This window comes from Taeniopygia guttata, chromosome 6 (assembly GCF_048771995.1).
Source record: "Taeniopygia guttata chromosome 6, bTaeGut7.mat, whole genome shotgun sequence".
Taxonomy (NCBI): domain Eukaryota; kingdom Metazoa; phylum Chordata; class Aves; order Passeriformes; family Estrildidae; genus Taeniopygia; species Taeniopygia guttata.
In genome coordinates, this window is record NC_133031.1 from 14,179,522 (window position 1) to 14,192,139 (window position 12,618).

Consider the following 12,618-nt stretch of genomic DNA (forward strand, 5'->3'; position numbering starts at 1 on the left):
GAGATTTAGTATATTAGCATGTTCTGGTACACCATTACCTACCTGTAAAGAAAGGGGTGTTCTTAGTTCTGGTCTAGCTTCTATAAACTAGACCAGGAAGAAGAAAGATAGGTCCGTATAAAGTTTCCATGTATATATAGGTTCACTGTAACTCCAGTATTAATTCCAATACACACATTTTCTTTCTTCAGAAGTTCTTAATGTTGAGAAAGAAAGAAGAGACTTAATTTGCTAACGTTTTGTTTCATTAGCTTTTTATTGTATGCAGTTTTGTTTCCTTCTGCTCTTAGCAAGCTGGAAAGATCTCTGGGTACATACTTGGATAGAAAAAATAGTGAATGCAGCAGTAGCTGTACTAAGAGGAGAGAAATTAAATTTTGAAAAATATCTAGGCAGTACTGTAATCATGTGATTTTTTACTAATAAAATGAATACAATGTGCTTTAAGTTTAAGATGTTGAGTTGCTTTCTCTATTGACAATGAAATACTCCCCATTAACTCTTGAGACAAGAGAGCAACATGATAGGAAGTAAACACACATATATGGGGAAAAATGGAAAGAATATGTAGCAAGTTAATATCTGAGATGCTAAAAGCATTGGTTTAGAATAAATAAACTAAAACATAGATTAGTTTGCATGGATAGTTCTCTATTTGCTTTTGAAAAAGGCAATTTCTGAGCATCAGTAAAATAAGGGGAGGAGGAGGGAAGCATTGAAACTTGACATGATGGCTTCTTCTCCCTGTTTTCCCAATGGATTTTGTAGGAAAACTTGAATCCTTTGGTAGTATTGAACCTCTTTAAAAGAATCCCAGTGGAAGACATCCCTCTACTTCTAATGAACCCACAAGCAGGTAAACCTTCAGATTTGATCCTCACACGACTTCTGGTGCCTCCACTGTGTATCAGACCCTCTGTTGTGAGCGATTTGAAGTCTGGCACCAATGAGGACGATTTGACAATGAAACTGACAGAGATCATTTTCCTCAATGATGTGATAAAAAAGGTGAGTCAGCCTTCACCCTCTGAGACTGTTGCCTGGAGAAAGATTTGTGTGGGATTGAATATAGCAAGTGGGTTTAGTGCTTACAGTCTGGTGCTCTATTTCTATGTCATTGGGCATTTTACTGAAAGATAGGAGAAGCTTACTTCAGATGGAACTGGCTGACTGGCTGCTTGCAGTGTAGGACCTGATGAAGGTCTACTGGGATTCTTATGGGAAATGGTTTTTTTTTCATTTCAGCTCTGGTCTGTTAACTCTTTTTGTAATTTTTTTTCCCTCTCCCATGACTTTCATGCTTTTTGCATAGTTACTTAAAATGAAAATATTACCCTATTGATTTGTGCTGTTTTTTTTTTCTTGTAGACCTTCCTCTTTTTTTTTTTTCCTCGCTTTATTTATTCTGCCATCTGTTCTTGAGAAATCAGATTTCATTTAGTATAGCCATCAAATTGAGACTAAAAGATGATTTGACATTTTATCATTTGCTTAGAAGAGCACTTCTACCAGAATAACACTTTGGAGACTTTTAAAAACTGTTCCTTTGTCAGGCAGACAAAGCAAATTGAGTACTAGCTCTTCCATGATTGAAAAACTATTAACTACTGATTTTCTTGTCAGTTAAGTTATATTAGCTTGAGTGGATTGGGAAAAATGCAATTTAAAGAAATTCCTAATTTTGTGAGCATTTGTTCAAAGCCCATATTAGTCAAAAGAATTTTTTTTTGCTGGGTTCCCTTGTGATGTGCCTTATGCTATAGTAATATGCATCATCTTGGAAAGTTATTTTCCTGTTTTCGTTCCAATTGATGGAAGTTTCATGATGTTATTTGCAAAGGAAGAGCTGTACTCATAACAGAAAAATTCTTGTCTAGTTTAATACATGTTGTTATATTTATTTTCTGAATTGGATGACTATTTTGTTTAGCATAGGATATCAGGAGCCAAAACACAGATGATTATGGAAGACTGGGATTTTCTTCAACTGCAGTGTGCCCTGTACATTAATAGTGAGCTCTCTGGCATACCTCTCAACATGGCACCTAAAAAATGGACCAGAGGATTTGTTCAGAGACTTAAGGGAAAGCAAGGTTTGTCTAAAAAATTGCTTTTAATTATTTTTTTTTTATATAATTGAACCACAAATCTTTGCTATTGCCAAGTCTCCTTCTGGTACTGCTGTGTTGCACTTTGGTGCTATACCTTACAAGATGTTCTAATGCACTGTCTTAACACATAACATTTTGAGAACTATTTTTATTTAAAGAGTTTTGACTGTTTTGTTAGGTCGGTTTAGAGGCAATCTGTCTGGAAAGAGAGTGGATTTTTCTGGCAGAACAGTCATTTCACCTGATCCTAACTTAAGAATAGATGAAGTAGCAGTGCCGATTCATGTTGCTAAAATATTGACCTTTCCTGAAAAGGTAAGTAGTGTAGAGCTTACACTTTTTCTATTCTTTTTTTTCCCCCAAGTCATACCTCAGTGTTGTTTCTTTCCTCACTCCAAAAGGAAATAAATGTACTGCATTTTATTTGAAATGCCATTTGTTAATGCTTTGCCAATTCTCTTGCTCTTGGCAAATAAAAATCTGTAGTATTGGTAGTAGGCAAGTGCTGACAAGATGTGGTGTAAAGTGACCTCTCTAGAACTAAGAGTTTTGCTTCATGGTTTTTTTTCAATTCATTCATAGATTTATATAAAGGAGTGATTGGGTTACTTTTATTTCTAAATTTCCCTCCCGGATTTTTAATTTAATTTCCCTCTGATACTCTGCTCTAAGATAGGCTGAAGTTTTCCTCCTCTATTCCTTCCTGCAAGTTCCCCTCAGCAGCTGGAGGCTGCGTGAGGAGATTGTCAATTGAGCCTGAAATTTGAGAACACAAAAGCCACCAGTAAAAACAAGGTCCTGAAACATGTTCTGCTTGTTTCTGATTGAAATCTTTATGCAACAGGTGAACAAAGCAAATATTAATTTTATGAGGAAACTTGTCTGTAATGGGCCTGATGTTCATCCTGGAGCAAACTTCATACAGCAAAGGCACACTCAAATGAAAAGGTATCATGCTTATCTGTAATGATTCACTTTTTATTTCTCCTCATCACCTTGTTCTTATTGGTATGTGAAGGCAGTTATAGCTGCAGGGATTAAAATTTGTTTTTAGAATCTTTCATAATGTGTAGTACAAAAATAATTGTCTTTATGTTCTCAGGTTTAGTGTATGATTTTTTTAAATAGTCTCTTTTTTAAACTAAAATGCATATACTAATGATGCTGAACTGCAGTTAGATTTATATTCTTTAATGACTGAGGTCTATCTTAATTGAAAATGGAGGGTGTAGTACAGACACAAGTGAAAACAGTTGGTTTTGGGCAAGTCATACTGGCTGTTTTCATGTGAGAGCTAATCTAAAGTCAGTTTATGGATAGGAAGAAGGGGTAATACATGAGTGAAACATTCTGTACTCTGATACAATTGAAATAAATTTTGTATATTTACAAATGGACTTTTCTTACTTAATGTTCTAATCACTGTAGCTTTGTTGACTGATGTCAAAATACATTCATTGCTTAAAATAGCAGTGATTGATGTTCAGTGCACACCAGTTTCGTCTTCTAGTTACTGTAGTACAAATACTTTAGCAGTTAATGGAAAAGTTGGCATTATAAACACAGAATTAATTTTTAGTTGTCTTTCTGTTTAGTGTCTGTATATCTTCTGACTGCATTATTATCTCTTCCTATGAAGATTTTTGAAATACGGGAACCGAGAGAAGATGGCGCAGGAGCTGAAGTTTGGTGACATTGTGGAGCGACATCTGATAGACGGTGACATTGTCCTGTTCAACCGGCAGCCCTCTCTGCACAAGCTGAGCATCATGGCTCACATTGTGAGTACAGACAGTGCAGCCTGCAATATCAGGCACTTGGCCTTTATGGTGTTTCTGTCTTACACATGCAAAAATAAACAGCTGCTGCTGAAACCGTGTGTGGAGCAAGGATGAATGCAGTGCAGGTGTGCCTGTGCATGGGAATGGATGTGTGCCCAGGCAGGATGTTGTGTGCACACTTCTGCCAAGAGCCATAATTGACCTCTTCTTGTGTGAGCACTTCATTTTTGTGGAGTTGATGTGATCTCTACAAAGCATGTTGTCTTCTGTACTTTTTATAAATATGCCATAATGAAAATTAATAGCTATGTATCTATAATATAATGTGAATACAATTTCTGTTAGTTCCTGTTAAATTCTATAATCAGGAATTTTGACTCATGTTTGTAATATAAAAAGGAAACACTTGACCATGGCTTTCTTTTTTTAGCCATGCTTGACTGTGTGTGCATAATTTTTTTTTTTTTTTTTTTTTTTTTTTTTTTTTTTTTTTTTTACTTTTCCAGGCTAGAGTAAAACCTCATAGGACATTCAGGTTCAATGAATGTGTCTGTACACCATACAATGCAGATTTTGATGGAGATGAAATGAACCTTCACCTTCCTCAGACAGAAGAAGCAAAAGCAGAAGCACTTGTTTTAATGGGGGTGGGTATATGAAATGCTCATGTTGGGATTTTGCTGCTGACAGATGGGCTGAGCCCTTTAGTTCTTAACTCTGAAATATGAAATCTGAAATACTGTAAAGATTACTGGGTGTGGATAATTTACAACTTTGAAACTGCCTGAAAACTCTGCAAAAAGGGTTTCAGAATAAATTAGGACTGTTACACCCTGGTAATCTAATAGCCTTAGGTTTTACATCTGGGGAAAAAGCAGTATAATTAGATGTCAGTATGCTTCTACCTGACTGTCCTTGGAGATTGCTACCAGGCTAGGGTGGCTCTTACCAGCAGATCCATCATTTGCTTCTGGTCTGACAGCCTGGGAATTGCAGATAGACGGACCAACTGGAAATGGGGTAGCAATACTGGGCTTGTACTGGAGAAGGCAGGAGGAAGTGGGCTCACAGGGCAGGGTCAAAAAGGGAGAAGGGAGGGTGGATAAATAGGGATGTGATGGTTGCAAGCTTTGATCTGTGGTGTGAGTCAGTAGCACCAAGCTGAGGGTTTACCAATCCACTGCTCCTTTAGGGTTACTGAATGCTGCTCCTACTTCAGATGTACCTATACAATTATTGGCTGCAGCCTGTTGGAGCTCACTGAACTGACTTGTGAGCTTAAAAAAAAACACCCCCAGTGTGTGATTTAGGTCTGTGTGGGAATGGGTTCAGGCAAAACTGCTCCATGGGTGGGGGTGATTAACTGGAGAAGTAGTTTGAGTAAAACATAAGATCATGGGGCTAGAGGTGGCTTGATTGTTACCCATCAGGAGGGATTACACAACTTGCAGTATTCCAGTTGATCCCTGTAGTGGGATGTAGTGAATGTAACACCTCTTGTCCTTTCCCCTCAAAGCTAGCTTGTCTTCCCTTGCCTGTCCTGCCAAAACACATAAAGTTGTTTTCCACTTCTGCTTTGGAAACAGAATATGTAATTTCCAGTAACTTTTCTCAGACTATTCCTTATCTATCAGTACATGTGCATGGATGAAAGTGAACTGAAACTTCTGGCTTATTTTTTCCATCTTTATGAAGAAAGCTGTAGTCCAATTTAGAATAAGCTTTGACCATTTCACCTTGAAATAAATGTCTTAAATGGTAGGTTCCATTTTGAATAGCCAGTGGAATATCAGTGTCTGCAAATGCATAATATCTTTTTGTGTCATGCAGACTAAAGCAAACTTAGTAACACCAAGAAATGGAGAGCCTCTTATTGCTGCTATTCAAGATTTCCTCACAGGTGTGTACAAGCTTATATCAAAGCTGTGTGATCTAACAGTTGTTCCTTCAGAATCACTTCCCTTTTTCAGAATTTTTCTATATTAATTAAAACCTTTTTGTTTTCACAAGTCAAAGTGACATTATTAAATAAGACCCTTGCTTTCCTGAAATATAATGATGCCCTCGGAATAATTTCTGGTGCTGTCTATCTTTGAGTGTATTTTGCTGTATTTTTCTGAAAATGTGCATTTGAGATCATTGTCTGCATTCAGTAGACAATATAAATTGCTTATGATTATGGTAGAGGAGTTGATTTCACTCAATAGCTATTAGCTTTAACCTACAGTATGTACCTTCTTCAATGTCTTTAATTCTTTGGGAAATATTCAATGAACATAAGGATGAACATGTTAAAAAATAAATGTCAAGGCCTTATTTCACTTAGGAAAGAGAGTCTAGAGCAAGAGAGTAGGTTATAGATATAGACTGTTTCTAATTTTCGGACATAGTGTGGAGCAATTAAAACAAAATTCTGGAAAGTATTTATAATTAAATCTGTCTGTATTTATAATTAAATCTGTCTAAACTATTGTTTTGCATAGTAGGTAGCTGATTATTATTGGAATTAAATAATTGGTGCTGAATATGCAATGGCTTTTAAACTGAATCTAAATTTAGTCTGTCAAATACTTTTTTCATTCCAGGTGCTTATCTTCTTACATTAAAAGATACCTTTTTTGATCGGGCCAAAGCCTGTCAAATTATTGCTTCTATCCTGGTTGGCAAGGATGAAAAGATCAAAGTTCGTCTTCCACCCCCAGCAATTCTGAAGGTGTGTCAAACTAATTTTTTCATGTTACCATGACTTTCTCTATCTTGTGTTCTTGACCCATGGTGATGGTACATGAATCTTTAAACTCCTGAAGTTTTAAATCAAAGGTACTGTATAAAGAAGTAATTATGAATGTTGCCACTTGTTTGAGAAATGAAATGAAAGCAGCTTCTTTGACGTTTATTGCCTTTCTAGTCAGAAATGGGAACATGACAGTAAGATGGAGCAGTAGTGCACACTTGTGAGTGTAGGCACATACCCTGTTGTAAAGGATAACCATTCAGCCCCCGGGGGTTTAAATCTATGAAAGAGGATGTTTTTCAAAAGAATGCTACTACTTTTCTACAAGTGTGATTCTCTGTAGACATGTTCTGTATATAAAGCAATTTTATAATTCAATTTTTGCTTGCTCTTTTTCTGTAGTTGTAGCATAAACTTGTAATCTTTATTCTTCTCCTTCTGTTTCTCTCAGCCTGTAACACTCTGGACAGGAAAGCAGGTTTTCAGCCTCATTCTCAAACCCAGTGATGATTGTCCTGTAAAAGCCAACCTACGAACAAAGGGCAAACAGTATTGTGGCAAAGGGGAGGACCTGTGTTACAATGATTCTTGTGAGTGACATTTGTAAAGCCATGTTTTGGAAGTCTTCAAAGAAATAATAGAAATTATTGAGCTCACTGTAGGTGTTGAAGCAGTACTTTACATAAGCGTTCTTGAAATGAAAAATAAAATCCTGAAGTTTTGCTTGAGAGCTGAAGTCTGTTTTCTTAAATTAAAATGTCTTTTGTATGAGGCTCAGTTTGTCATTATGCTAACTTGCTGTTTGAAGGTGAGAGAGAGGAATGCAAAGCTTAGAAAGTGATTGTTCAGAGGGCAGATGGAAAAATTTAGTCTCTGGACAGGGGGTACTAATGCAGGGATTGCAAGTCAAACACTGTAACAAGTTGGAATGTGCAGGGAAGATGAATCCCTAGGATATCAAACCATCCATGTCCTTCCAGTTAGGGATGTCAGAGGCAGATGGAATGCAAAGCACCATGGTTGAAAAGGCAAGGCTGTAGGAGATGAGCAAGACTTTGCTTAGAATTAATTTAACATTTCTATGGTGGCTGGTAGAAAGGAACTTGAGAAGGCAGGCTTAGGCTGGTTCCTTGCTGCTTACAAGTGTAAGTTGAGGAACCATTGATTTACACTAGTTCTGTCATGCAATGTTGCCTCAAGAAAGAATTTCCCAGTTAGCACTCAAGTCCTCTCTACAGGTGACTGAGTGATTTCTGTAGATGAAAGGAATGCACTGTGCTATGAAGTTGATTGTAAACATGGTGGAACAATTTTTTTCAGCCTCTGGATATTGTAGGACAAAAGGCCACAAAGCAATCATGTTCACACTGCTATGAACATAAGACATCATCTTTATTTCACAGTCTATTAATTTTTCAAAATATGGGACGAGTCCATTTTCTTAGTTTAACTGGAGCACATGGTGTTGAAAATTTTTAGATTTTGTTGTTGGCGTATTCAGTTCTCTGAAAAGAATGCATTTCTGCAGACATAGTAATTATCTTCATAAAGTTCAGTGCAAATTCTCAAAGTCTCAAGACAACCTGGATCATGTCTTGATTTGATGTCATAAGGAATACAGCAATGACTTGGAGTTCAAGAAGATGATACCTAAATTCACATTGAAAATATGGAGCATTGACAGAACTTTTATTTCAAAATTCTCTCTCTAAGTGATTGCTAGTGGGTAGTGAATGTTTTAGAAAACTGGTGAATTCTTTTTGCCTTTTCATTTCTAGATGTCACAATTCAAAACAGCGAGTTAATGAGTGGCAGTATGGACAAAGGAACACTGGGGTCAGGATCCAAGAACAACATCTTCTACATCTTGCTGAGAGACTGGGGCCAGGTGGAAGCTGCAGATGCCATGTCACGTCTGGCCAGACTTGCTCCAGTCTATCTTTGTAAGTACATTTCCTTGTAAAATAGTATTTGAATGCAGAAACAGTGAGAAAGCAAGGTTTTTGCTTCAAATATGACGTGCTGTGCTTTTAAAAAATAAGCTTGTTTTGAAGCTGGGAGACAGTGAAACAATTTATTGTGGTTATGAAGTGCTTGTGATGGTCACATGATGGGAGGCAAAATTGAAAGTTCCCAATAATATTTCCTGGGTTTAATTTGTTTTCTCTATGAGATTTAAGTATCAAAATTTATTTTCTTTTCGATAATAGCTAATCGTGGCTTTTCAATTGGAATTGGTGATGTAACCCCTGGGCAGGGCCTGCTAAAAGCTAAGTATGAGCTCCTGAATGCTGGCTATAAGAAATGTGATGAGTATATTGAAGCTCTGAACACTGGCAAGCTCCAGCAGCAGCCTGGTTGTACTGCAGAAGAGACACTGGAGGTAAAATTTTTAATTCATTTCACTACCCATTTGGAGTAGAGGCTTCACAAATATATTTTTGTACATTGTGAAGTCTACAGTTGTCTTTTGAAACCTAAAAATACAAGTAAATACAGTCCCTAGGCATGTAACTGGAGCTGAGTCTGCGCAGACTTAAGATGTTTGTAAGCATCTAAAAATTTTAGCTAAACACAGAACAACTGAAATCCTCCAGGGTGTATTGGGGTGATAGAAGAGAATAAAATTATAAAGGTAATAGAAATAGAGTTGATTACATTGATCAAGATTTTTGTGGTTATCTTCCATGCAACACAGTGTGACTTAGAGCTTAGTGCAATGTTCAATTTAGCTGATGTTTTTGATGCTGATAAGAGATTGTCATGTTCTTGGATACCCTTGTCTTACCCCAACAAAGACATTTTCTTTAGCAAACTGGAAGTTAGGCAAGCTGAAATTTAAAATTGTTTTACCTGAAGCAACAATTTGGTTTCTTGGTCTTTACTGTATTTTGAATTCCTTTGACTACTGCAGGTGTTGCTGGGAGTAATTGACTTCTGTTTGTGTGTTTTTTAGCAAATTCTGAACCTCTGAAATGCTGTATTTCAGGCCTTAATCCTTAAAGAACTGTCTGTTATCAGAGATCATGCTGGCAGTGCCTGTCTCAGAGAACTGGACAAGAGCAACAGTCCCCTGATCATGGCTCTCTGTGGTTCTAAAGGTAGGGACAGCTGAACTTGGCATGTGGGTTGCTCACTCCTTCACTTACTTGAAACTTCTTTGTTCCATCTTTATAGCTTGTTTTATACTGTCAGTTGTGCAAGTTCATGTCTCAGCTGTTTTAAATGGCTCAGTAAGTACAGGTTGGGTATAGTTGGTTAAAATGAAGCTGATCTGAAATTCTTGTGTCTGGATTTTTAGTACAAGTTGCAAAACATCTTGTTGGAACTGCAGATGTTCTTAGGACATAATCAGTAAAAAGTTTTCAGTTGTTATTCTACTGCAAATATTTATATCACATAGAAAAATCAACAGTAAATGATACATTCAGAATTGGAACTAACATTTCATAAATTCATGGAATTATTTGGAAGGGACTTTAAAGATCATATAGTTCCAACTGCCTGCCATGGCTTGGGACATGTTCTACCAGACCAGGATAGGGCATCCACAGCTTCTCTGAGCAACCTGTTCCAGTGCCTCACCACCCTCATAATAAAGAGTTTCTTCCTGATGTCTAATCTAAACCCCCCCGCTGACAGTTTAAAGTCACTCCCCCTGTTCTGTCACTACATGCCGTTATGTAAAGTCCTTCTGTCTTTCTTGTAGCCCCTCTTTAGGTACTGGACGGTGCTATAAAGTCTCATTCTTGTGTGAGCTTTCATTTGTTTCCTTTAAGAATTTGAAGAAATCACTTTTGTCTTTTTTAGCTGTCTAATAATTTTTGGAACGCCTTATAGTGACACACTGTGTTCTAAAGAAATACTGAACTCTAAGATGAAGAATATATTAAGTGTATACTTTTTGTGGGTATTAAGTGTATAATTTTTGTGGGGGTGATGGGAAGGCATTGTTTGCAAACATATTCAGCAAATAAAACTTCTGAGTTAGTGACTTAATTCTCTGGGTCTTAATTTGTTCTAGAAGTCCTGGTAGACACTGAACCCTTTATGAAAAATATTGTTGAAGTATGTTTATTGAAGAAATTGTGAATCAAATTATGTAGGTTAGGATCATGGGGTGTGTAAAACACAATCCATAATACAACAGAGGATAATATAAGGACTGAATAATGGCATGAATGTCTATGACTCAGAGGACAAGAAAATGAAAAATTGTTGGCTGTATCATAGACTTGAGTGCCAGCCTTTGCGTAAATGCTGAAATGAACAGGACAAGTAACAGAAAAGCTTCTCTAACTCTTTGCAGTTCTGTTTTGAAGAACAGTTATGAGGTTAAATGATTCAACTTCATGAAAGTGAAGACAGCTCAGCAGGGAAGCAGTATATTCCTCATTTGTGAGTGAAGGGCTTTCTTTTCCTTTCTGTCTTTTCAGGCTCCTTCATTAACATATCCCAGATGATTGCTTGTGTAGGGCAGCAGGCTATCAGTGGCTCCCGTGTTCCTGACGGGTTTGAGAACAGGTCCTTGCCTCACTTTGAGAAGCATTCTAAGGTAATTCTGGATGTTTACAATGGACTGTGAAGGAAAGTGAAACAAGGTTCCTTAAGCCATTTTGAGGAGAATGCATGATGAAACGTGTTGTCATGATATGCTGAAGGAAAAGGATCGTATATAGTCAAAGTAAAATGTTTTGTGTGATTTGGGAGTTAACAACAGTGTTCTGAATTGATGTAGGATGTCTAGTTAGCTTGGCATTTTACATCTAAGCCTTGCTGTGTCCTTTCTAATTCAGTAAAATTAAATTGAGGTGATGATACATTTTTGGTTCTCTTGAGAGTCCTAAAAATAACTTTTTAAAGCTTCTAACTGGTGTTATGTTTGACTGCACAAGTACTTTGCAGGAAAACTGCTGAATGTGTGTTGGTGCCTTTATAAAGAGGTGAGAACATGCCAGACAAATAATTCTGTTTTTTCTTATTTTCCAGAAGGATAGGTACCATGGGTTACTCAGTGTTTCATGTTTCGGTCCTACATGCAGCAGTAATGACTCATGCACTTGTTAATATAATTCAGTGAGATTAATTTCTTTTAAAGGTCTGAAATCTCATGAACACTAGCAAAGGTTCTAGGTGTGAGCCCATGGTCTAGATAGTGTGTTAGCTAAGTGTCAGATGGTAGCTATGACACTTGCATATGTGACTAAATGTCCAAATTTCAACTTTAGTTCTGTAACATACTGAAAGTAGAAGAAACAACAATACTTACTGGTTTAAATGGGAAGATAAAATGTAGCTCTAGCTTTTTTCTGATTTAGAAAGCATTTAACTGTTGTTAAATAACAAAAAGTGATTTTTGGCTTGAAGGGGTGCCTGCATAAATTTCATTGCAAGAACTTTCTTCAGGGGTGAGGACAAACCATTCCAAAACAATTAATTACATATATATCTCCAGTCATATTTTTCCTGGCTTCCTTAGTCTTCAGCAAATACCTTTGCACTACTATAGCAAAATGAGCATTCTTAATTGCCGTTTCTATTTTTGCAAGTTTAATGGAAGTGTTGGTGTAGTATTGGGAAGGAATAGCTGCAAATGTGACAAGGAGGAAGGAGCAACTCTGGTAAATGAGTTTGAAAGAACTAGGCAAGGATTTCTGAAACCTTTATTCAGATCTAAAATACAAATATGGAACTTGAGAGCTAAGCAGAGCTGAGGTAGTTGTCCTGTATTGGTGGGGTTTTCAGAAAGAATTTTATGACATGTACCATGTCCTTCTGTAAGCTACAGAACATACATTGCGTTTTAACTGTGTTTTTCCCACTTTTCCCTGCAGCTCCCCGCAGCAAAAGGCTTTGTTGCCAACAGCTTCTATTCTGGCTTGACTCCCACTGAATTTTTTTTCCACACAATGGCTGGTCGAGAAGGTCTGGTTGATACAGCTGTAAAAACAGCTGAAACTGGGTATATGCAGGTAAGTGTCAGCAGAGTGAG

General features: G+C 37.1%; 1 protein-coding gene across 2 annotated transcripts in view; it reads left to right on the top strand.

The window, feature by feature from the left end:
* POLR3A (RNA polymerase III subunit A) overlaps nt 1–12,618 on the top strand; it is a 32,191-nt gene that overhangs the window by 4,102 nt on the left and 15,471 nt on the right. For both annotated transcript variants that reach the window (XM_030275915.4, XM_002195440.6), the window contains exons 6-19: nt 769–1,008; nt 1,931–2,093; nt 2,290–2,426; nt 2,956–3,059; nt 3,751–3,892; nt 4,399–4,539; nt 5,723–5,792; nt 6,478–6,605; nt 7,078–7,216; nt 8,405–8,569; nt 8,837–9,009; nt 9,616–9,727; nt 11,063–11,181; nt 12,461–12,598. In XM_030275915.4, the coding sequence (XP_030131775.1) occupies nt 769–1,008; nt 1,931–2,093; nt 2,290–2,426; nt 2,956–3,059; nt 3,751–3,892; nt 4,399–4,539; nt 5,723–5,792; nt 6,478–6,605; nt 7,078–7,216; nt 8,405–8,569; nt 8,837–9,009; nt 9,616–9,727; nt 11,063–11,181; nt 12,461–12,598 (1,971 nt within the window). The remainder of the gene's footprint in view (nt 1–768; nt 1,009–1,930; nt 2,094–2,289; nt 2,427–2,955; nt 3,060–3,750; nt 3,893–4,398; nt 4,540–5,722; nt 5,793–6,477; nt 6,606–7,077; nt 7,217–8,404; nt 8,570–8,836; nt 9,010–9,615; nt 9,728–11,062; nt 11,182–12,460; nt 12,599–12,618) is intronic.